This window comes from Pituophis catenifer, unplaced genomic scaffold, assembly GCF_029215685.1.
Source record: "Pituophis catenifer annectens isolate HBS135680 unplaced genomic scaffold, rPitCat1.0.hap2 SCAF_10, whole genome shotgun sequence".
Lineage (NCBI taxonomy): Eukaryota > Metazoa > Chordata > Lepidosauria > Squamata > Colubridae > Pituophis > Pituophis catenifer.
This window is the reverse complement of record NW_027256890.1, coordinates 22,150,221-22,175,535: the sequence shown is the minus strand read 5'-3', so window position 1 is coordinate 22,175,535 and position 25,315 is coordinate 22,150,221. Positions and strand designations below refer to the sequence as shown.

Here is a 25,315-nt window from a genome sequence, read left to right as displayed (position 1 = left end):
AGCTGAAGTCCATCTTAAAGCATGCTGGTTGGGGAATTCTGGGAGCTGAAGTCCATCTTAAAGCATGCTGGTTGGGGAATTCTGGGAGTGGAAGTCCATCTTAAAGCATGCTGGTTAGGGAATTCTGGGAGTTGAAGTCCACCTCTCTTAAACCTGCCAAGGTTGAGAAACGTAAGGCAATCTTTAAGCCTTGTGAACTTCAACTCCCAGAATTCCTCAGCCAGCCATGAAGTCCACAAGGCGTAACATTGCCAAGGTTGAACGAAACCTCTGTTTGATCATCTCCCAGGTGAACAGGTGACATCTCATCTTACTTAGCTACCAAGTTGAGCAAGATCAACCTGGTAGGCCCACCTCCTGTGCACTGTTCTACTCTCCCATTCCCCTAAAACATAGATAACTTTACCCAAACTTCTGTAAAAGCCACAATTGAGTAAAGCCACTCTTTCCATAGGTAAAGGTAAAGGTTCCCTTCGCACATATGTGCTAGTCGTTCCTGACTCTAGGGGGCGCTGCTCATCTCCGTTTCAAACCCGAAGAGCCAGCGCTGTCTGAAGACATCTCCGTGGTCATGTGGCCGGCATGACTCAACGCCAAAGGCGCATGGAACGCTGTTCCCTTCCCACCAAAGGTGGTCCCTGTTTTTCTCCTGGCATTTTTTACCTGCTTTCGAACTGCTAGGTTGGCAGAAGCCGGGACAAGTCACGGGAGCTCACCCCGTTACGCCACACCAGGGATTCGAACCGCCGAACCACCAACCTTTTGATCGACAAGCTCAACGTTTTATCCCGAGCCACCACGTCCATAGCTGACTCTTTCCATAGCTGACCCTAAACACCTGAGCTGTATTTTTTCCAAGGGGAACATTTACAAGACCTCCGCCCTGCTGCTCCCGGTTCAAATCCTCCCCAAACCAGGCGGCGACGCAGACCCCCACAAATTTCCTCGTTCGCCGTCTTTCCTTTTTTCCAGAAAACAAACTTTTACTAAGCCTCGTTGCTCTTGTTTTTCTCTCTCTCTCTCTCTCTTTCTCTCGTTTTCTCTTTAAACCAGAGAAATAAAAAAATGGAATTCTACTGAAAGGTTCAAATTGTCCTCTGACCATCCCAAGGACAGGGATGACTTCTCCAAGTTGTTCTCCTTGGGCAATAGGAGAAAAAGGTTGCGTTAGTGGCCGGCGTGACGGATCAAGGAAACGATGCTAAGATAGGCGGGTGAGGGGGAATTGGGTCCAGGATGGCCGCAAACTTTTTTTTTAAGCTACGGGGTTTGGTTTTGCGGGACGTGTCCAGGTCTGGAGATGGGTGATTCTGGTGGATAGCTGGTGGGGAAGTCCGTGAGTGCCATCTGACTCCATTTTTTTTTCACACCTGTAGAGTTGTGGTCCTTTGTTGTTTGATTTGTTTCTCCATCTTGGACAGACGTTTCTACAAGAGAGAAAGGGATAAAAAGAGACCAGCCGGATTCCACACTCTGAATTAAATTTTATTCAGTCGTCGTAGCTGTCGATATACAGGTAGAACAGCTTGCCTTCAGGAGTTGCAGGTGGTCTATCACTGAAGGTTTTAAAGAAAAAACTGGAAATCCACCTGTCTGGAATGGTATAGAACAGTGATGGCCTGGTAGGCCCATTTTTTTGCTCTCCCCAGGCTCCAGGGCTTTTCGAGGAGTCTGGGAGGGCAAAAAGGGCCTCCCCCACCGCCAGAAGTCTTCTGGAGGCCAGAAACAGACTGTTTCCTGACTTCCAATAGGCTCAGAAGACCCAAAAATCAGCTGGCCGGCACGCACATGCACGCTGGAGCTCAGCTTGCGTGCCCACCGATATGGCTACCTGTATGTACCTACGTGCCATAGGTTCACCATCACGGGTATAGAATAAAAGAGTTGGAAGGGACCTTTGGAGGTCTTCTAGTCCAACCCCCTGCTTAGGCAGGATACCCTATACCATTTCAGACAAATCGTCGTCCAACCTCTTCTTAAAAACTTCCAGTGTTGGAGCATTCACAACTTCTGGAGGCGAGTTGTTCCACTGATTAATTGTTCTCACTGTCAGGAAATTTCTCCTTAGTTCTAAGTTGCTTCTCTCCTTGGTTAGTTTCCATCCGTTGCTTCTTGTCCTGCCTTCAGGGGCTTTGGAGAATAGCTTGACTCCCTCTTCTTTGGGGCAGCCCCTGAGATATTGAAAGACTGCTATCCTGTCTCCCCTAGTCCTTCTCTTCATTAAACTAGACATACTCAGTTCCCGTATGTTTTAGCCTCCAGTCCCCTAATCCTCTTTCTTGCTCTTCTCTGCATTCTTTTTAGAGTCTCAACAACTTTTTTACATCGTGGCCATTCATTGCAGGCTGGCAGGCTGAAGAGATTTCAGTTGAAAGGATTTCCCTTCTGCTAGTATTTTAGGGTAGAGTAGACATTGGAGGCTAGTTTTGAAGTTCTTCCTGATACCACCAACCATCCATGATCCTTGGTCCAAAGGTTGTGAATTCTAACTAAAGTCCACAACTCCCAAGCATTTACTGGAAGGGGTAGTGCCTCTTCTACGGTTCTAGAAGGGATGATTTGCTGTTTGAAAACACTTGTGTAAGCTAGTGAAGTTTCGTGTGTTGGCAAGAGGGTTTCTTGGCACTGTTTTGGTGTGGGAGAAGATAATCTCAAAATGCAAATCCGTCTGTGCATCATTTTCTACTTCAGATGAAAATGGATGCCGTATTCCAAGTGTGGCCTTCCCAAGGCCTTATAAAGTGGTATTAACCCTTCACGTGATCTTGATTCTATCCCTCTGTTGATGCAGCCCAGAACTGTGTTGGCTTTTTCTACAACTGCAGCACCCTGATGACTGCTGCATGCCGAAGTCGGTATGCCTTTCCTGCCTAAGCAGGGGGTTGGACTAGAAGACCTCCAAGGTCCCTTCCATCTATTCTATTCTATTCTATTCTATTCTATTCTATTCTATTCTATTCTATTCTATTCTATTCTATTCAGAATTTTCTCTTCCCTTCCCTTCCCTCTTCTCTTTTCTTCCCTTCCCTTCCCTTCCCTCTTCTCTTCCCTTCTCTTCCCTTCCCTCTTCTCTTTTCTTCCCTTCCCTTCCCTCTTCTCTTTTCTTCCCTTCCCTTCCCAATTCTCTTCTCTTCTATTCCAGAATTCTCTTCTCTTCTATTCCAGAATTCTCTTCTAATCTATTCTGAATTTTAATTCAGAATTCTATTCTATTCTATTCTATTCTATTCTATTCTATTCTATTCTATTCTATTCTATTCTATTCTATTCAGAATTTTCTCTTCCCTTCCCTTCCCTCTTCTCTTTTCTTCCCTTCCCTTCCCTTCCCTCTTCTCTTCCCTTCTCTTCCCTTCTCAATTCTCTTCTCTTCTATTCCAGAATTCTCTTCTCTTCTAATCTATTCTGAATTTTAATTTCTACTCTATATTTATTCTATATTTTACTCTACTTTATACTGATTATATTTTACTACTCTACTCTACTCTACTCTACTCTACTCTACTCTACTCTACTCTACTCTACTCTACTCTACTCTACTCTACTCTACTCCACTCTACTCTACTCTAAAAAGGTAAAGGTTCCCCTCGCACCTATGTGCTAGTCGTTCCTGACTCTAGGGGGCGGTGCTCATCTCCGTTTCAAAGCCAAAGAGCCAGCACTGTCCGAAGACGTCTCCGTAATCATGTGGCCAGCATGACTCAACGCCAAAGGCGCACGGAACGCTATTACCTTCCCACCAAAGGTGGTCCCTATTTTTCTACTTGCATTTTTTTTTACGTGCTTTCGAACTACTAGGTTGGCAGAAGCTGGGACAAGGAATGGGAGCTCACCCCGTTTACGCAGCACTAGGGATTTGAACCGCTGAACTGCCGACCTTTCGATCAACAAGCTCAGTGTCTTAGCCATTGAGCCACCGCGTCCCTTCTGTTCTATACTCTACTCGATTCCAAGCACCGACTCTAACCCCAGTGCTGTGCATTCTCTCCGCCCCACCGGAAACCCTCAACCCCCTTTCCACCCTATTCCCAAAGCCAGCTTACCCCCTCTCCTTGCCACGGCAGGTAAGGGGGAGGGGAGATCTGCCCTCCCCCCACTAGAACGGATGAGCCCCCACGAAGACGGTGAGGCGGAGCACCGAGCTGGCCTGGTAGCTCATCAGGTTGTTGACGGTGACCATCTCTAAATCCAGCACAAACTCACGGGGACCCACCACGGCCCGTGACAGGACCAACATGGCGCTGATGTTGCTGATTTGCTGCAGAGGAAACAGACGTGAAAAAGCTCGTCGTGATTTCCCGAGAGACCAATTTTAAGTTTCAACGATCCAACCAACCGAAGCTCACCCACCTAGCCTGCAACATCGGTTCAACCCTCTAAGTCGGGGTGTCAAACTCGAGGAACCACGGGCCGAATCTGGCCTGCGAGGTGCTTAGATCTGGCCAGTGGTGGAATTCAGTCGGTTCGGGAAAACCGGTAGTTAAATTGCTGGCTGGCTGGTAGCCGTCCCCACCCCTTCCAGGAGTCCCCATGCGCCCCATTTTGGCTCCCAGGAGGCTGCAGGGAGGCCTACTAGGCCCAAAATGAGATGCGGGTGGCACGTCCCTCCCTGCGCCCCATTCAAACAGTGAATGATCGGTCCGCGGTGCCTCTGCCAGCGAAAACGGAGCTCGGGAGGGCCGCGCATGCCTTCCCCCCACTCCCCGAACTCTGTTTTTGCTGGCAGAGGGCTGCAGGGGGCCATTGCGGCCAAAAAATGGAACTGGGGGGGGCGGCGCACGCGTGCAGCCCACACTGAGCTCCGTTTTCGCTAGCAAAGGGTAGCAAAACAAACTAAAAGCAAAATAAGACAAAAGGAGAAACGTTTCCCCTTTTGCGTTTGCCCATGCAAGAAAGGACAGGCAAGGAGAAAGGGACAGAGGAAAGACGAAGAAAAAGAAGGGAAGATGGGAAGAGAGCAAGGAAGGAAAAATTAAAGAATGGGAGGAAGAAGAAAAGAGAATGGAGAGGGAAGAAAAGGAAGGAAGGAAGGAAGGAAGGAAGGAAGGAAGGAAGGAAGGAAGGAAAGAAAGAAAGAAAGAAAGAAAGAAAGAAAGAAAGAAAGAAAGAAAGAAAGAAAGAAAGAAAGAAAGAAAGAAAGAAAGAAAAGGGAGGTGGGAGGGAGGGAAGGAAGGCAAACAGGAGAATGAGGAAGGAAGGAAGGAAGGAAGGAAGGAAGGAAGGAAACTATAATGAGAGGGTGGTAGGGTCTGAGGGAAGTCCTGTCTTAGGACTTGGCCACCACTGGTGCCCCCAACACGAGTGACGTTGAGCTGGCCACGTCCCCCCCAGATCCACCCCCCCCGAGGTCAAACACAACCCTGATGCGGCCCTCAATGAAATTTGAATTCGACACCCCTGCTCTAAGTCTTACGGGTTAGTCCTCAAGTTACGACCGTAAGAGAGCCCTAAATCGCAAGTCATCAAATGAGCAGTCCATAGTGGACTGACCTGATTTTACGATTTTCTTTTTTTTTTTTTTGCAGAGGTCTTTAAGCGAGCACGGCGGTTGTAAGTGCAAACTTAAGGATTGGTCATAGGTGTGGTTTGGCCAGAAAAATGGAAGTGATGGTTTTTTTATTATCTGTAAATGTCACTGTGTGGCCAATGTCTGAAGTGCAGCCATGTGGTCACACTGCGGACAGAGGGACAATTGATTCATTGTGATTTGCATAACAACCTGGGGCAATGGATGGATTACATCGATCGATTACAAATTACAATCTGTAATGCAAGGGGAATGGGAAAATGGCGAAGCAGCACAGCAGCCAAAAACAAAAGCACACTCCAGACATATCTCTCTCAAGGCTGTCTCCCAGGGTTACCCACAGCGGCCGTAGGGCAGTGATCTCTACAACCCGCGAAATTGCTCCGTTGGCGAATGTGACTGATGACACACCCTGGGGGGGGGGAGGGGGAAACAGGGTCATGCCTGGGCCGTAAATTACGTGGGTTCAGAGTTGGCTTCACTTGGTTCGTGCAGACATGAAGCTCCTAATAAATAACTGGATTTCTTTTGAAGCTTGGCTCGAGGCTCATGATTTAATTAGGGCATCCGTCGGAACCCTGACAGCATATTCTGGTTTCAGTTATGGTCGTAAGTCAAGGACTACCTGTAATCCGAACATTTTTTTCCCCTAAGGATGCAAAATTTAAGACCTGTGGACTTCAACTCCCAGAACTCCCCCTGGCCAGAAGTCCACAAGTCTTAAAGCTGCCATGTTTGGAGATCCCTGTCCTAAAAGGCATCAGCGTTAGGAAAGCAAAGTACCAGAGTAAACCTGCCGGCATCCTTACAGAAAAAATGACTGCGATTGGCTGTTGCTAGGATACAGACTTACCCGGATGTAAAATTCTCCATCTTCGTTGCCTGAACGGATCTGGAAGGTGTTGTAGGCTCCTGGGTAGAAGGTGGTGGCTTGAATTTGGAAAATATCCGAGGGCACCGGCCGATCGGCTAAGATGCTCATATATCGGTAGATAACGGAGGAAGGTTTGTCATGACAAAGGGGGTTCGTGGTCGGGCACAGACAGCGGCTGCAACAGGAAGAAACTGGTTGAAGTGGCTAAGACGGCGCCGAGCTTGTCGATCAGAAAGGTCGGCAGTTCGAATCCCTAGTTACAGGTCTCCTGTGTGAGCAGGGGGTTGGAGTAGATAACCTCCAAGGTCCCTTCCAACTCTGTTACTGTTACAAGGAGGTAGGTTGTGGTCCAGCTGTGCCATGAGCACTGCTTGGTCTCCGCTGGTTGCTAAACCAAGGTTTCTCAGCCATGGCTGTTTTTTTTTTAAGATGAATGAATTTCAGCTCCCAGAATTCCCCAGCCAGTTTGGTTTAAGATACATGGACTTCAGCTCCCAGAATTCCCCAGAAAGCATGACTGAAGATGAATGAACTTCAACTCCCAGAATTCCCCAGCCAGCTTGTTTTAAGATGCATGGACTTCAGTTCCCAGAATTCCCCAGAAAGCATGATTGAAGAGGGATAAACTTCAATTCCCAGAATTCCCCAGCCAACATGCTTTTAAGATGCATGGACTTCAGCTCCCAGAATTCCCCAGCCAGCATGATTGAAGAGGGATAAACTTCAATTCCCAGAATTCCCCAGCCAACATGCTTTTAAGATGCATGGACTTCAGCTCCCAGAATTCCCCAACCAGCTTGTTTTAAGATGCATGGACTTCAGCTCCCAGAATGCCCCAGCCAGCATGATTGAAGAGGGATAAACTTCAATTCCCAGAATTCCCCAGCCAACATGATTGAAGAGGGATAAACTTCAATTCCCAGAATTCCCCAGCCAACATGCTTTTAAGATGCATGGACATCAGCTCCCAGAATTCCCCAGCCAACATGCTTTTAAGATGCATGGACGTCAGCTCCCAGAATTCTCCAGAAAGCATGATTGAACATGGATAAACTTGTCTTAATTAGGGCTTATTTAGGGGGTAGGGCTTATATTGGGTGCACGTGTAAAAATCAAGCTGGGGCTTATTTTTTTGGAGAGGTCTTATTTTCAGGGAAACACGGTAGGAATTGTTCTTCTTCCTCATTCTGCGGGTTAGTTAATCACCGAATGGCGTTTACAAATTGCTGCCTCGGATTGACTCCGGGCGGTATAAAGGAGCCTCTGTGCCCCGATCCAAGCCCAGGAAGGCCTGTTTACAATTCCTCTCCTCCTTTCCTCTCAACCAACCCTCCGGACCTGTCGCCACTCACTTCTCCGAGACATGGATGTAAGGCTCTTGGCAGAGTTTCTTCTCCACACACCGATATCCCCCGTGATAGTTCACGCAGTTCTGAGACTCTGTGCACTGATTGCTGTCTAACTCACATTCGTTAATGTCTGTGGGTGCCGGAGATAGGCAGACAAAGGAAGGAAAGAAGTTAGGAAAAGAGAAGAAAAAGGGAGGGAAGACGGGAGGGAGGAAGGAGGAAGGAAGGAAGGAAGGAAGGAAGAAAAGAAGTTAGGAAAAGAGAAGAAAAAGGGAGGGAAGACGGGAGGGAGGGAGGAAGGATGAAGGAAGGGAAGGAAGGGAAGGAAGGAAGAAATGAAGGAAGGAAGGAAAAGAAGAAACAGGGGAGGATGAAGGAAGGAAGGGAAGGAAGGGTGGAAAAGAAGAAACAGGGAGGATGAAGGAAGGAAGGGAAGGAAGGAAGAAATGAAGGAAGGAAGGAAAAGAAGAAACGGAGGATGAAGGAAGGGAAGGAAGAAAAGTTAGGAAAAGAGAAGAAACAGGGAGGATGAAGGAAGGAAGGAAGGAAGGAAGGAAGAATAGGAAAAGAGAAGAAAAAGGGAGGATGAAGGAAGGAAGGGAAGAAAGGAAGGAAGGAAGAGAAAGAAGAAACAGGGAGGATGAAGGAAGGAAGGGAAGGAAGGAAGAAATGAAGGAAGGAAGAGAAAGAAGAAACAGGGAGGATGAAGGAAGGAAGGGAAGGAAGGAAGAAATGAAGGAAGGAAGGAAAAGAAGAAACAGAGGGAGGATGAAGGAAGGAAGGAAGGAAGAAAAGAAGTTAGGAAAAGGGAAGAAAAAGGGAGGGAGGGAGGAAGGAAAAGAAGAAATGGAGGGAGGATGAAGGAAGAGAAGGAAGGAATGAAAAGACAAGAAATGGAGGGAGGATGAAGGGAAGGAAGGAAGGAAGGGAAAGAAGAAAGGGAGGATGAAGGAAGGAAAGAAGAAGTTAGGAAAAGAGAAGAAAAAGGAAGGGAAGAAGGGAAGGAGAGAGGAAGGATGAAGGAAGGGAAGGAAGGAAGAAATGAAGGAAGGAAGGAAAAGAAGAAATGGAGGGAGGATGAAGGAAGGGAAGGAAGGAAAGAAGGAAGGAACGAAAAGAAGAAATGGAAGGAGGATGAAGGGAGGGAAGGAAGGAAAGAAGGAAAAGGGATGGATGAATGATGAAGAAACAGAAGGAAGGGAGAGAGGGAGGATGAAGAAATAGAGGAAAGGAAGGAAGAAAAGGAATTGAAGAGAGGGAGGGAGGAAACAAAGAGAGTAAGAATTGGGAAGGAAGGAAATTGAAAGAGAGGGAAGAAGAGGAAGCAAGGAGGGAAAAAGAATTCGAAGGAAGGAGAAAAGGAAAAAAGGAGAAGGAAGGAAGGAAGAGAAAAGAGGCCAAGGAAAGAAGAAGAGGAGGAGAGAAAAGAAAGAAGGAACGTTAAAAATCCAGCCTTAAAATGCTGCCAAAATCAATATTCCCCAGTCGCCATTCTTGGATTTTCTCTAGAGTTTCCCTAAATGGTGGCACGCGTAACAATATCAGTGGGCACGCAAGCTCAGCTCCAGCCCCACCGGAAGTCGGAAAACGGGTTGTTTCTAGCCTCCGGAGGGCCTCCGTGTGTGTGTGTGTGTGTGTGTGTGTGTGTGTGTGTGTGTGTGTGTCCGTTTTTGCCCTCCCCAGGCTCCAAGAAAGGCTCTGGAGCTAGATGAGAGAGAAAAACGGGCCTACTGGGCCATTGCATGCCAGGAGCGGGGGGAGTGGGGGGGGTGTTTGCGCGCGCATTCTATTCTATTCTATTCTATTCTATTCTATTCTATTCTATTCTATTCTTTCTATCCTATCCTATCCTATCCTATCCTATCCTATCCTATCCTATCCTATCCTGCTCTAATTCTATTCTATTCTATTCTATTCTATTCTATTCTATTCTATTCTATTCTATTCTATTCTATTCTATTCTCTATTCTATTCTTTCTATTCTATTCTGCTCTAATCCTATCCTATCCTATCCTATCCTATCCTATCCTATCCTATCCTATCCTATCCTGCTCTAATTCTATTCTATTCTATTCTATTCTATTCTATTCTATTCTATTCTATTCTCTATTCTATTCTTTCTATTCTATTCTGCTCTAATCCTATCCTATCCTATCCTATCCTATCCTATCCTATCCTATCCTATCCTATCCTATCCTATCCTATCCTATCCTGCTCTAATTCTATTCTATTCTATTCTATTCTATTCTATTCTATTCTATTCTATTCTATTCTATTCTATTCTATTCTATTCTATTCTGCTCTATTCTATTCTATTCTATTCTATTCTATTCTATTCTATTCTCTATTCTATTCTTTCTATTCTATTCTATTCTCTATTCTATTCTTTCTATTCTATTCTGCTCTAATCCTATCCTATCCTATCCTATCCTATCCTATCCTATCCTATCCTATCCTATCCTGCTCTAATTCTATTCTATTCTATTCTATTCTATTCTATTCTATTCTATTCTATTCTATTCTATTCTATTCTATTCTATTCTATTCTCTATTCTATTCTTTCTATTCTATTCTGCTCTAATCCTATCCTATCCTATCCTATCCTATCCTATCCTATCCTATCCTATCCTATCCTATCCTATCCTATCCTATCCTATCCTGCTCTAATTCTATTCTATTCTATTCTATTCTATTCTATTCTATTCTATTCTATTCTATTCTATTCTATTCTATTCTATTCTATTCTCTATTCTATTCTTTCTATTCTATTCTGCTCTAATCCTATCCTATCCTATCCTATCCTATCCTATCCTATCCTATCCTATCCTATCCTATCCTATCCTATCCTATCCTATCCTGCTCTAATTCTATTCTATTCTATTCTATTCTATTCTATTCTATTCTATTCTATTCTATTCTATTCTGCTCTATTCTATTCTATTCTATTCTATTCTATTCTATTCTATTCTCTATTCTATTCTTTCTATTCTATTCTATTCTCTATTCTATTCTTTCTATTCTATTCTGCTCTAATCCTATCCTATCCTATCCTATCCTATCCTATCCTATCCTATCCTATCCTATCCTGCTCTAATTCTATTCTATTCTATTCTATTCTATTCTATTCTATTCTATTCTATTCTATTCTATTCTATTCTCTATTCTATTCTTTCTATTCTATTCTGCTCTAATCCTATCCTATCCTATCCTATCCTATCCTATCCTATCCTGCTCTAATTCTATTCTATTCTATTCTATTCTATTCTATTCTATTCTATTCTATTCTATTCTATTCTGCTCTATTCTATTCTGCTCTAATTCTATTCTATTCTATTCTATATTCTATTTTCTATTCTCTATTTTCTGTTCTTTTCTCTATCTCCCATTCCATTCCATCCCACTTTCTTATTCTTATTCTATTCTTCAAACCTGATTCAGCTGGGTCTTGGTATCTGGGTTTTGGGGTTTTTTTCTCTACCCGCCCCTGTTCCCCGGTGCCAACCCCAAATCCCTCCGGTTACCTTGGCAAAGCCTGGTGCTCACGAGATTGTAACCTTGAGGACAAACGCAGGAGAAGTGACCGGGTTCGTTGACACACTGATATTGGCACAAATAATTCGAATAGCTGCATTCATCCACATCTGAGCAGGAGAGGGGGGAAAAAAAAAGCAGGATCGTTATACAGGTCGTCCTCGAATTACGACCACAACGGAGAAAAAAATTCCGGTTGCTAAGCAAGGCAAGGTTGTTCGGGGAGCCGCGCCCAATTTTACAAACATTTCCCCCCTCCCCCACGGTTCTTAAGCGAATCACTGCAGTTAAGCGGTCGTTAAGCGAATCTGGCCCCTCCCACTGACTTTGCTTGTCAGAAGCCCCCCCCCCGGGGAAGGTCGCCAATGGAGATACATGCCGGTTGCCAAGCAACCAAATTTTTATTGCGTGACTATGGGGATGCTGTGACCGTCGTAAGTGCGAGGAATGGTTTTAAGTCCCTTTTGAGTGCTGTTGTAACTTTAAATAAATGGTTGTAAATTGAGAATTACAAATCTGTCTTTCTCTTTCTTTTTTTTCTCTTTTTTTCTTATTCTCTCTCTCTCTCTCTCTCTCCTTTTTCTTTAGCTCTTTTTCTTTCTTTCTTTCTTTCTTTCTTTCTTTCTTTCTTTCTTTCTTTCTTTCTTTCTTTCTTTCACGGACAAAGAATGTATGATCGCTATTGAGTACACTGTTATCAGTATGTATATAAATCAATATATGAATTATATGTATAAGTGGCAACTTGAAATAAGGGAGAAAAAATGGATAGGTAAGAAATGTTTACTGATGCAAAATTGTTGAAAAGAAGAAAATTGTAAACATTTCTTTTTTTTGTTTTTTTGTTTTCTTTTGAAAAACCCTGTTTAATAAAAAATATTTTTTTTAAAAAAATAAATTAAATAAATTAATAAAAACTCAAGACGGTAAATTGATCTGTTTTTTTTTTTCCTTTCTTTCTTTCTTTCCTTCCTCATGTTTTCCCCAACCAGCGAAGAGCCAAGGGGCGGGGGAGGGAGGAGCTTGCCACAAGGCATGGGAAGGAGAAAGGGGTGGGGCTAAGCTAGGCCCCGCCTACCTTTGCAGGTAAATCCGTTGTGGTCCAGCTCGTAGCCTTGGTTGCACCGACAGATAAAAGTGCCATAAGTGTTGAAGCAGCGTTGCTTGCAAGGAGCTCCCATTTCGCACTCATTCACATCTGGGGAAGGGAAGTTGCAAAAAAAATAAAAAAATAAAAAAATAAAAAATCCCATAATAATGGACCCTGAGTGGTAAAAGACTTTAAAAACAAAAGATTTTATTGATTTTTCTAATGCTTACGTTTTGTTAATGCTTGATAAACATCCCGTTGTCTGGGCTATTTAATTCGCTTAACAGTAATAATAATAACAGTAACTGAGTTGGAAGGGTCCTTCGAGGTCATCTAGTCCAACCCCCTTCCTCACACAGGAGACCTGTACTAGGGATTCGAACCGCCGAACTGCCGACCTTTCTGATCGACAAGCTCAGCGTCTTAGCCGCTGAGCCACCTCGCCAGGCATATAACAATATATGTATATAATATAGATATATATAGATATATATATAGATATATATATATAGATATAACAATTACAAACTATTCTAAAAATACGAGTTCCAGGTATATTAGTAAAAAAAGAGGCAGTTTAGTACTCTGACGATGACAGCAGATGGCTGACGAAAGCTTAGTAAAATAAAATTTTAATTTCTTTTAAAATTTTAAAATCTTAAGTTCCGGAGTTCGCAGTATGTCTGCCTCTTTTTTTACACACACACACACACACACACACACACACACATATAACAATACAGTATTACATTCTTAATCTACACCTCTTTTGTTCCCAACCGCTGTTAAAATAAGGTCCACATTTGATAATATTCCGTGTCTTTAATCCGTTTACTCTTCAGCGTACGTCTGTCCGTTGCTGCACAATCTAGCATCTTCCTAATTATCTACTCGTCTCGTGGTGTTTCTTCATTTTTCCAATATTGTGCAAATATAATCCTCGCTAAAAGGTGTAAAATAGGGAGCATCTGGGTTGCAGGGCCTTTAAAACACCTGCCCCAGGGCCATTAAATAACGATTTACTACTGTTTCCCCGCCTCCCCGCCCCCAAATTTGGCAACGTTAAAGATGCGTGGACTTCAACTTCCAGAATTCCTTAGGCCACACATGAACCCGGAACAGGGATGGAGTTCAGCCGGTTCGGGCAAATTGGATGTTAATTTTAATCTAGTTCGCCGAACCAGTTGTTATAAGGACTGGCTGACCCCGTCCACCCCGCCCCGCCCCTCCCAGGAGTATCCACACAGCCCTTTTTGGATGCCAGGTAAGTGCAGGAGCCGTGTGGAGGCTCAGGGAGGGCGAAAAACGGGTCTACCAGAAGTTCTGGAAGTCTGGAAACGGGCCTGTTTCCGGCCTCCAGAGGGCCTCCGGAGCCTGGGGAGGCCGTTTTCGCCCTCCCAGAACCTCAAAGAAAGCCTCCGGAGTCTGGGGAGGGTGAAAACGACTTCCCTCCTGTGGTGCAGGAGGCTGAGTAGGCCACGCCCACCATGGCCACACCCACCCACCAACCCGTTGGAGAACCGGCTGCTAAAATTTCTGAATCCCACCCCTGACCAAAATGGCAAATTACGCAGCGGCCAGAACCGAGGTGTGACATATACCCCGCCGGTCCTGTAGATAGCCAAAACTGCCTACAATGCTGCCTTTTGCACCAGCCTGAACTTCTGGATACTCTTCAAGGGCAGCCCCAGGTAGACAATATTGTAGTAGTCTATCCCGGGGCGTGGGGAGGGGGGGAGATGAGCTTCCTATGTTACGATTTTGAATTCTGTCGATCTGTCTCAAACCTGAATGCGAGTTTGATTAGAAATTGTTGTCTTCTGAACAATTCTGAGCAGGGCAGATAGTCCTCGACTTACAACCACTCAGACAGTGACTTAGGACTGGTATTCACCCTTATGACCGTTGCTGCATCTCCATGGGATCCAAATTCGGACACTTGGCCACGGGTTCACATTTATAACGGTCGCAGTGTCCCCGGAGTTACGTGATCCTCATTTTGCGACCTCCTGACAAGCGAAGTCCACGGGGAAATCAGATTCGCTTAACAATGGTGTGACTGATTGAACGACCGCAGGGATTCTCTTAACAACGGGGGCAAGAAAGCTCGGAAAATGGGGCAAAACTCTCTCTTTCCAAACAGAAATTTTGGGTCGTAAGTCGAAATTGTGGTCATAAGTCGAGGACTACCTGTGTAGGATTTCCGGGGTGCGGTGAGATGGATTTTCTCTTACCCACACACGAGCGGTTATTACTGGCGAGCTGAAATCCAGATTCACACTGGCAGGTGAAAGATCCTGGGGAATTGACACAACGGTGTTGACAATAGCGGTAACGGCATTCGTCGATGTCTGTAGCGGAAAAGAGGGGGGGAAAAAAACGAGAAGGAATTTCTAAATTATAAAAGCATATCCACCCTGCTCTGCCTCTGGGCATGCGCAGAGGGTTTTGCCTTCTTCTCTGAGAAACTGACTTGATCCATTTCAGATTTGGGTTTGTTTGGTTTTTACTCTCTGAAAATACAGGCAGGTTTACCTGCTTTCAAGGTTTGTAGAAACCGGGGAAGGCTCCAGCAAGCTAGGTTTAGGCCTGCACAACATACGACGCTCCCCAAAGAAATCAGGAATGAAGCTGGTTTAAATTCTAACTAAGTTTCCTAGGTTTTGTACATTTTGAGGGTCTGGTAAAATGTGTGGTGCCATTATACCCAAGGTGGAAAAATGTCTGAAAAGACATTTGTGATCATTAAGGTTTACACCGTACACTAAACAACGTCACAGTAACAGAATACCAGAGTTGGAAGGGACTTTGGAGGTCTTCTAGTCCAACCCTACTCAAGCAGGAGACCCTATACCAGTGATGGCTAACCATCACCAGGTAGGCCCATTTTTCACCCTCCCCAGGCTCCAGAGACTTTCTAGGAGCCTGGGGAGGGCAAAAACGGCCTTTTCCCCACCCGGAGGCTGGAAACGGCCTATTTCCTAACTTCCGGTAGGCCCGGAAGGTCCAAAAATCAGATGGCCAGCGCACACATGCGCGCTGGAGCTGAGCTAGGGCAACGCTTGTGTGCCCACAGATATGGCTCTGTGTGCCACCTGTGGCACGCGTGTCATAGGTTCGCCATCGGCCCTATACCATTCCAGACATTCCAGTAGTGGGCCGCAGCCAAGTTGGAGACTCCAGCTGTAAGTACAGGCGATACCTGAGCCCCGACGAGGCACTAAGCAGTGAATGACACAACCCCATTTCAGGCAGCGCGTGTGCCACTAGCTTACCTACACACTCTGTGCCGATCTTCCGGTAGCCCTCCGGGCACTGACAGTGAAAACTACCAATGGTGTTGATACACTGCTGGCTGGGCTGGCAGTCGTGCAAATCGTACTCACACTCATCCACGTCTACACGGGAAAACAAAAAGGCAGAGCGGAAAATCAAAGATTGTGAGGGAAAAAAATGGGGGGAGCCACTGCCAACGGGGCGAAAAGCGAAGGGATGAGGAAGGGGAGTAGGAATTTCCAGGAATCTAGTGGGAATTCCTCACTCCAACCGGGAAGAAAATTGGGATTTTCGATTGCGAACGGGGAGGGGGCTTTTGCAGGAAACAATCCCTTCGTTCCATGACTCTGTGCCAAGTTTTGCCTTGTAGTGCGTTTGGAAACAAGTTACATGGCAGCTTTCCAAGCAAGATAAGTTCTGTGTTAATAAGTATTCCTCTGAAAGACTGTTTGGACAGGTCTTGCTGACTGTGAATGAAAGGAATTCTCTGTCGTGTAAATAAAAGAGGTTTTGCCGGGACCGAGACTCTGCTTCCTGCTTTTTAAGGTGGAATTCAGGCCCGGCTAACTCACCCGCGCACGATCCATAGTGGTCAGGCTCGTAGCCCTGGGAGCAAGTGTGAGGTCGGCTGGAGGGCTGGACCGGCAGGCGAGGTCTCAGCCTGGGGGGACTGTCAAGAGGGGCCCGTTCGGCATTGACGTCGTTGATGACCGAGGCGGAACGCGGAAGACACAGGTATCCCCCGTAATGGTTGATGCATTTCATCTCCCCTTTGCAGGCGTGGTGGATGGTCTCGCATTCATTGATATCTAGAGAGGAAGAAACGGCGCTGAAGTTATAAAGTTAAAAAAAAAAAAAAATCGTCCGGTTGCGATGATTCCGCCTTGGAGTTGGAATGCAGGATTGCAGGCTGACTCTGCCCATTGCCAGAAGTTCGATCCTGACCGGCTCAAGGTTGAGTCAGACTTCCGTCCTTCCGAGGTTGGTAAAATGAGGATCCAGATTGTTGGGGGGCAAGAGGCTGACTCTGTAAACCGCTTATAGAGGGCTGTAAAAGCACTGTAAAGTGGCATATAAGTCTAGGTGCTATTCCTTCCTTCCTTCCTTCCTTCCTTCCTTCCTTCTATCCTCTATCTTTCTTTCCTCTGTCTCTCCCTCCCTTTCCCTTTCTTTTCCCCTTTTTCCTTCCTTCCTTCCTTCCTCCTTCCTTTCCTTCCTTCCATCCTTCCTTCTTTTCTCCTTCCTTCTTCCTTCCTTCCTCCTTTCCTTCCTTCCTTCCTTCCTCCTTCCTTTCCTTCCTCCTTCCTTCCTTGCTTCCTTCCTCCTTCCTTCCTTCCCCCGTCCTTCCTTTCCTTCCTCCTTCCTTTCCTTCCTCCCTCCCTCCCTCCCTTCCTTCTCAGTGGTTAGAATGCAGCATTTCAGGCTAATTCTGCCGACTGCCAGGAGTTCGATCCTGACCGGCTCAAGGTTAGCTCAGCCTTCCGTCCTTCCGAAGTCGGTAAAATGAGGACCCAATCTTCAGGATATCACAGGTAGGTTCACCCCGCTGGCTACACCTAGTTCCTGATTTCTAAAGTCACAAAACACTATACACACACACACACACACATACACACACACAAATTAATCAAACAGGGATTGCACATGCAAAACTGCCACAAACCCAACTGACTTCAAACCTCCTGGTCCAATCCCTTCTTAAAAACCTCCAGCAAGGGAGAACCCACAACTTCCAGTGGCAAGCAGTTCCACCGGTTAATTTTTCTCACTGTCGGGGAATTCCTCCTTCGTCCTAGGTCGCTTCTCTCCTTGATTAGTTTCCATCCGTTGTTCCTCGAGGCAGGCAGATTGGACATTTTGCAAAAACCCACCCTTTTCCAGTTTCCCCCCCCTCCCATCCCCACATCATACCGTAGACTCACAAGTCCCATTCACACAACCACTTTAACCCAATCACTAAAATAGGGGGCACTAAACACTGTTATAATGAATGGAAATAATGGATGGAAACTGACCAAGGAGAGATTCAACCTAGAAATAAGGAGAAATTTCCTGACAGTGGGAACAATCAATGGATGGAACAGAAGCTGCCTTCGGAAGTTGTGAGAGCTTCATCCCTGGAGGTTTCAAGAAGAGACTGGACTGCCATCTGTCAGAAACGGTGTCAGGTCTCCTGCTTGGGCAGGGGGTTGGACTAGATGACCTCCAAGGTCCCTTCCAACTTCGTTCATCTGTATCTGTTTTTCACTGCTTTGAGGGCTGGTGTTTTACCTTTACAGTGCTGAGTTTCGGCATCCCACTGATAGCCGTCGGTGCATTCCTACGACGGGGAGAAATTGGAAAAATTTGAAAGAAACTGGTGAGATTACCGGATCTAGGACTGGATTGCAAACATTTTTATCCCTTTTTTTTAAAAAAAAGGCAATTTTAAATTCTAAATAAATGACTAGAAGAGGCACCCTCTGCATATGTTCAGAGCTCCCCTTCACAGGTAGTCCTCGACTGAACGACAAGAACTGGGGCCAGCGTTTCAACGACCAAGCAAGGAGGTTTCCCCGGTTCAAATCCCGCATTCCCTCAATCACCTTGTTCTTGATATCCCCACTAAGAACGCAATTCTGGGCTCATGGAAGACAATTTTTTTTTCCTACAAAGTTTGTTTCTCTCCTCTTTTAGGAATTTAGGAGCCTCCGAGCTTCAATTCAGCCCCTTTATTACCGTGTAAGTATTGGGGTCTTCTTGGGCAAAAGCAGCTTTCAGTAGTGTGGCCAGGAAAATGCAGGAAACCAGCTTCATTTTCACACCTGGGAGAGGAAAAACCGAGCAATTAAAAAAATTATTTAAAAATTCAAAATATTTGCAGCCTCTGTAGAGATTCCCAGTCATCCAAGGTTATGCTTATCCCAAAGGTGATTTTTTTTTTTTCAAGAGGCAACTGGACTGTCTTGATTTTTTTTTTCTTTTGAAGACGTTTCGCTTCTCATCGCAGAAGCTTCTTCAGCTCTGACTGGATGGTGGGGAACGGAAGGATTGATACGCCTTGCAGACAGCTGGTCATTTGCATCCTTTTTTAGAGGGTCCTTGAGGCCACTTGGAGGTTTTATCTGTGTCCTTGGGGTCACCGGAGTGGTGCAAATGGTTTCCTGTAAGTCTGTAATTTTTTTCTCTGGAGATCCAGAGAAAAAATTGGGAGTGCGTGTAGGAATGGATTTCCAGAGGAAAAAAATTGCAGACTACAGGAACCAGGAGGACATATATACATATCTTTTATATTATTTATAATATATATATATATATATATATATATATATATATATATATATATATATATATATAATAATAACCCCTCCGAGGAGCTTTTTTCAACAATAGTTGAAAAGAAAAAAGGATGGTTCATTGACATTGCAATACCTGGTGATGCACGAATTGAAGATAAGCAGCAAGAAAAAATCACAAAGTACCGGGACTTGCAAATTGAAGTTGAGCGACTGTGGGAAAAAGAAATTGTGTGTTGTCCCGATTGTCATTGGAGCCCTTGGAGCAATACCCAAAGGGCTACCCCGCTATTTAGAAATTCTAAATTTGCCGGACTTGAACATTTTGACTCTACAAAAAACCACCTTACTCGGAACAGCTGACATCCTCCGACGATACCTTAACAGTTCCTAGGTCCTTGGTTAGGACTCGAGCTGCTGAGCTATTAACCAGCCTCAAAGGCTGTGAATCTCACTAAAGATTAAATAATAATAATAATAATAATAATAATAATAATAATAATAATAATATAGCGATGGCGGTGGATGGTTCAGAGAACCAGTAGGAAAAATTCGCTGCCGCCCCCCCCACGCCCTGCTGAGCCACACAATCATCAGAGGCTTTTTTTTTTTAATTTTTAAAAGCATTTTTTCTACTACCTCTTTGCTCACACGCGTGGCTTGCACGCGTGTGCGCAGCTTAGAAAACGTGGCTAAATAGGACGGCATAACGGTGGGGCGGGGGGCAGGGCTCACCTGCAGCTCGCCACTTACAGCCTAAATACCACCACTGCTGATAATGCTGTTTCGATATACATAATAATAATAATCTTTCAACTTCTAAGATTGATGTATACATGGTAATTATAATATGTTATTTTATGTAACAGTATACATAGTAATGAAAGGGATGCGGTGGCTCAGCGGCAAAGACGCTGAGCTTGTCGATCAGAAAGGTCGGCAGTTCAGCGGTTCGAATCCCGAGTGCCGCGTAACGGGGTGAGCTCCCATGACTTTTCCCAGCTTCTGCCAACCTAGCAGTTCGAAAGCACGTAAAAAAAATGCAAGTAGAAAAATAGGGACCACCTTTGGTGGGAAGGGAACAGCGTTCATGCGCCTTTGGCGTTGAGTCATGCCGGCCACATGACCACGGAGACGTCTTCGAACAGCGCTGGCTCTTCGGCTTTGAAACGGAGATGAGCACCGCCCCCTAGAGCCGGGAACGACTGGCACATATGTGCGAGGGGAGCCTTTACCGTATAGAGATAACGGAGGGACACCTACCTCCCAAAAGCTGGGATTTATTTAGTTTTAAATCTGTTTTCTGTGCCTGGATGAATCTGAGGACGTCGATTGCAAGAAAACACGGATGAAGGCCTGTGTGTATATTTACACAACAGAGCTACTGTCTCCCAGGAAGGCTAAATACACCCTTTTGTCAGACAAAGGTACACAATATATGTCAAAGTCGACCTGCCACTTAAGTTCTATCCAGGGTTTTATATTTTTATTTTAAAACCCTGCCGCACAATCCTCCCTGGCTCAAAGCGGCTGGCAGTGCGAAAATAAGGGGAAGCTAGGCAGGCAGTCCTTGAGTTAGGACGATCCGTTTAGCGGCCTTTCAAAGGTGCAACAGCGCTGAAAAGGCAGACTTACGACCGGTCCTCGTCCTTACAACCCTCGCTCACGTGATTTGCCATTTGCGATCTTCCCAGCCGGCTTCTGACAAGCAAAGTCAATGAGATTGTGCGTTGCGTGGCTCACATTTGCAGTGATTTGCTTAACAACCGTTACAAAAAGGTTATAACATCGATCACTTGAGGCCAACAGAAATATTGGCCTTCATATTGGCCCGATTGTCATAAATCAGGTCTACCTGCAGAAATGGATATAGCTTATCAGGCTAATTGTTTATGTCTAGATAGAAAGAAAAATATATATATATTATCTACAGGTAGTCCTTGATTTATGACCACAACTGACCCCAATATTTCTGTTGTTAAGCGAGACATTTGTTTAAGCCCCGTTTTACGACGTTTCTCGCCCGAGCTGTTCAATGAATCACTGCCGTTGTTAAATTTAGCAATCCGGTTGTTAAGCGAATCCGCCTTCCCCGTTGATTTGGCTGGTCAGAAGGTCGCAAAACAGAGATCGTGTGACCTTGGGACACTGTGACGGTCATAAATATGAGTCGGTCGCCAAGCATCCGAATTTTGATTGCAGGACCATGGTCGTAACTATGAAAAACGGTCATAAGCTGCTTTTTTTCAGTGCTGTTGTAACTTGAAACGGTCACTAAATGAGCTGTTGTAAGTCAAGGACCACCTGTATGTATTAAATTCTTGTGATGCCCATCTCGACGAGGCATTTCTAGGCGGCTTTTAAATACATTTTCTTTTAAACAGCTAATTATGGCTATCCAGTTAAGTAGCCCAGCCTTTGACATCGCTGATTTGAATTTGCTCTATTTTAGGACCCTCCTAGCCACCGTCGTTGAGTGAACCACGGCAGTTGTTATGTTAGTAACCCAGTTGTTAAGCGAATCTGGGCTCTCCCATTGATTCTGCTTCTCGGAAGGTTGCAAAAAAGGGGATCACATGACCCTCGGGACACTACGACCGTCATAAATACGAGTCAGTTGCCAAGCGGGTGAATTTTGATCCTGTGAACGTGGGAATGCTGCAATGGGCGTTAAGTGTGAAAAGCAGTCATAAGTAACTTTTATGTACACTGAGAGCATGTGCACCAAAGACAAATTCCTTGTGTGTCCAATCACACTTGGCCAATAAAGAATTCTATTCTATTCTATTCTATTCTATTCTATTCTATTCTATTCTATTCTATTCTATTCTATTCTATTCTTATTCTGAATTCTATTCTATTCTATTCTATTCTGAATTCTATTCTATTCTATTCTATTCTATTCTATTCTATTCTATTCTATTCTATTCTATTCTATTCTTTTTCTAACCAGAATCTTATTCTCTTCTCTCTTCTCTTCTCTTCTCTCCAGAATCTTCTCTTCTCTTCTCTTCTCTTCTCTTCTCTTCTCTTCTCTTCTCTTCTCTTCTCTTCTCTTCCTTCTCTATTCTATTCTATTCTATTCTATTCTATTCTATTCTATTCTATTCTAATTCTATTCTTCTATTCAGAATCTTATTCTCTTCTCTTCTCTTCTCTCTTCTCTTCTATCCAGAATCTTATTCTTTTCTTCTCTTCTCTTCCTTCTCTATTCTATTCTATTCTATTCTATTCTATTCTATTCTATTCTATTCTATTCTATTCTATTCTATTCTATTCTTTTTCTAACCAGAATCTTATTCTCTTCTCTCTTCTCTTCTCTTCTCTTCTCTTCTCTTCTCTTCTCTTCTCTTCTCTTCTCTTCTCTTCCTTCTCTATTCTATTCTATTCTATTCTATTCTATTCTACTCTATTCTATTCTGAATCCTATTCTATTCTATTCAGTGCCGTTGCAACTTTGAATGATCACTAAATGAACGATTGTGAGAAACATCTCACAATATATAAAGTGTTTTTCGATCAAAGCACCTGGTCTACCCCAATATGTGGGAGGGAGCATCCTGCTTCCCTTTCGCCTTTCAGCTCCAATCCAGGAGCCCTCAAGCAGTCGCATTCATGACAAACCATTTTATACCAAATTTATATTTTGCTGATAAAGAAATAAAGGGAGACTAGTATAGATCTATTTCAAGCTTTTTAGCTTTCATCAGCTAGCTAGTCTCCCTTTATTTCTTTATCAGCAAAATATAAATTTGATATATATATACATACATACACACACACAATTATATTTATATTTACATTTAATATTTATATTTTTATATTATATATGTATGATTCGAAGCTTGAACAATCCGGAAAGGGGTCCTTGAAGTGCAAATCAGGTGAATTAAAATAGTTTTGCATTTTATGCGCCTGGGACATAAAGCGACACGGATACAGCTATTCGTTTCAAGCGCAGAATAAACTTTTTGATAACCGTCTAATTATTCTCGGTTTTGAACCGAGCCGGCGAGAAGGAAAAAACGGCCCGGAGCAGAATCAGAACGAACATCCATTCCAGATATATAAACATTTGCTTGCAACGACACGCGATCCCAGTTTGCTGGCGGGGTTTTAGAGGCTCTCGGGGGGGGGGGGAGGGGGGGCAGTCAGCACCCCACAGACTCTCTCGTACGACTATCTACCAATGCTCCCCACAAACTTAAAGAGAGCCTTGAGGGTGATTAGACCAGTTTTCCGTTACCCTAAAACTCATCTGGAGCATTCGGGCAGCAGAACAAACCACGATTGGCAAAGATCATGTCTTAGAAGGGCTAGGCACAAAATTAAGGCATCGGACATAAATTTATTCACACTCTCTGGTGCAAAACCCCCTCCGCCCCCAGAATTGAGCAGGGGCACCCCTAGATTTTTTTTCCTTCGGGGCCTGGACCCCCACGAATGGAGCAAAGTCCCTTTGGAGCACCATTTACGGAAAAATGCACCCTTTTCCTGCCACTTACGCACAACTTTCCTTCCTTCCTTCCTTCCTTCCTCCCCTTCCCAACTCCTGCTCTTTCTCCCAGGCCTGGCTTGTTCCTCTATCCCCCCCTTCTCAGCCCCCTTTTCCCAGCCCCTCCAGCCCCCCCCCCAGAAAGAAACCTCCCATCACTCACTCATTGACAAGCGCTTGGCACGGACTCTGGCACCCCTTCTTCGGGCGAACACCCCCCAATTCTGGCTGGGCTGCGGAGCGAGAGAGAGAAGTAACGGGCGGGTGTGCCCTGGGAGAGTGCGCTGGCTGGTTTGCCCCCCCCCCCGCCCGGCACACACACACTCAGCCCCCCACCCCGAATTCTTGGCCCCAAGACAAGCAGATGTTGTCAAAGGCTCGAAGCCAACATCTGTTTTCACTTAGCTTGCAGTAAACACCCTTTCGGGACCAGCCAGCTGTTTGCATCCGTTAAGCGGGCTCGGCCTCTCCGTGCCAGTTTTTGTCCCTTTCCATTGGCTGCACCCCCATATTCGTTGAGCCCCTCTGGGAGGGGAAGACACCCCCCTTCCCTCCCTCCCTCCTTGCAGGGTGGCATTAAGAGAAATCTGGATGTTGTTGCTGAAAGCGATTTAACAGCATGACAGAATAACAAGAGCGCGAAGGGACCTCGGAAGCCGTCGAGCGGCTAAGCCGCTGAGCTTGTCGATCAGAAAAGTCGGCAATTCGGCAGTTCAAATCAGGCGGTTGGACTAGATGACCTCCACGCTCCCTTCCAACTCTGTTACTGTTACTATTACTCCAACCCCCTGCTCGAGCAGGAGACCCTATGCCCATGATGGTGGCACGCGGAGTATCGGTGGGCACGCGAGCATTGCCCTAGCTCAGCTCCAGCACATATGCGCGCGCCAGCCGGCTGATTTTTCAGGCCTTCCAGGCTCACCGGAAGTCAGGAAACAGGCGGTTTCCGGCCTCCGGAGGGGAGTTGGGGAAGGCTGTTTTAGCCCTCCCCAGGCTCCAAGAAAGCCTCCGGAGCCTGGGGAGGGTGAAAAAACAGGCCTACCGGTAACCTTTTTGTCATCGCGTGTCAAAAGTGGGTGGAGCGTGGGAAAAGGGGTCGCGCACGCATGCATGGAGAGCGGGGAGGAATGGAATTATGGGTACAGGTGCTTTGGAGAATAGGTCGACCCCCCCCCTCTTCTTTGTGGCAGACCCTCAAATGTTGGAAGACTGCTATTGTATTACATCTAAACCGCCTCTTCATTAGGCATGGAGCTCACTTGCATTTTCAGAGAATAATAGAGTTGGAAGGGACCTTGGAGGTCTTCTAGTCCAACCCCCTGCTCAGGCAGAAGACCCTATATACCATTTCAGACAAACGGCTGTCCAGTCTCTTCTTAAAAACCTCCAGTGTTAGAGCAGCCACAACTTCTGGTGGCAAGCAGTTCCACTGGTTAATTGTCCTCACTGTTAAGAAAGTTTCTCCTTAGTTCTAGGTTGCTTCTCTCCTTAATTGGTTTTCATCCGTTGCTCCTTGTCCTGCCCTCAGGTGCTTTGAAAAGATTTTCTGTCTTTCTTTTTCTCTTTCTTTCTTTCTTTCTTTCTTTCCTTTCTTCTTTCTTTCCTTTCTTCTTTCTTTCTTTCTTTCTTTCTTTCTTCCTTCCTTCCTTCCTTCCTTCCTTCCTTTTCTTTCCTTCCTTCCTTTCTTCTTTCTTTCTTTCTTTCTTTCTTTCTTTCTTTCTTTCTTTCTTTCTTTCTTTCTTTCTTTCTTTCTTTCTTTCTTTCTTTCTTTCTTTCTTTCTTTCTTCTTCTTCTTTCTTTCTTTCTTTCTTTCTTTCTTTCTTTCTTTCTTTCTTTCTTTCTCTTTCTTTCTTTCTTTCTTTCTTTCTTTCTTTCTTCCTTCCTTCCTTCCTTCCTTCCTT

The 25,315-nt window shown here is 45.0% G+C and overlaps 1 protein-coding gene across 1 annotated transcript; it reads right to left on the bottom strand.

Annotated features, from left to right (window-relative positions):
• Nucleotides 1-975: 975 nt before the first annotated feature.
• On the bottom strand, nt 976-23,635 carry EFEMP2 (EGF containing fibulin extracellular matrix protein 2). Its single transcript, XM_070950421.1, has 12 exons — nt 23,578-23,635; nt 18,363-18,448; nt 17,916-17,964; nt 16,217-16,453; nt 15,644-15,766; nt 14,603-14,719; nt 12,357-12,476; nt 11,269-11,388; nt 7,751-7,877; nt 6,378-6,573; nt 4,041-4,255; nt 976-1,427 (listed from the first exon to the last, which is right to left on the bottom strand). The coding sequence occupies exons 1-11, from the start codon at nt 23,579-23,581 to the stop codon at nt 4,094-4,096; spliced, it is 1,341 nt and encodes a 446-aa protein (XP_070806522.1). The 5' UTR covers nt 23,582-23,635; the 3' UTR covers nt 976-1,427; nt 4,041-4,093.
• Between the last annotated feature and the right edge of the window lie 1,680 nt (nt 23,636-25,315).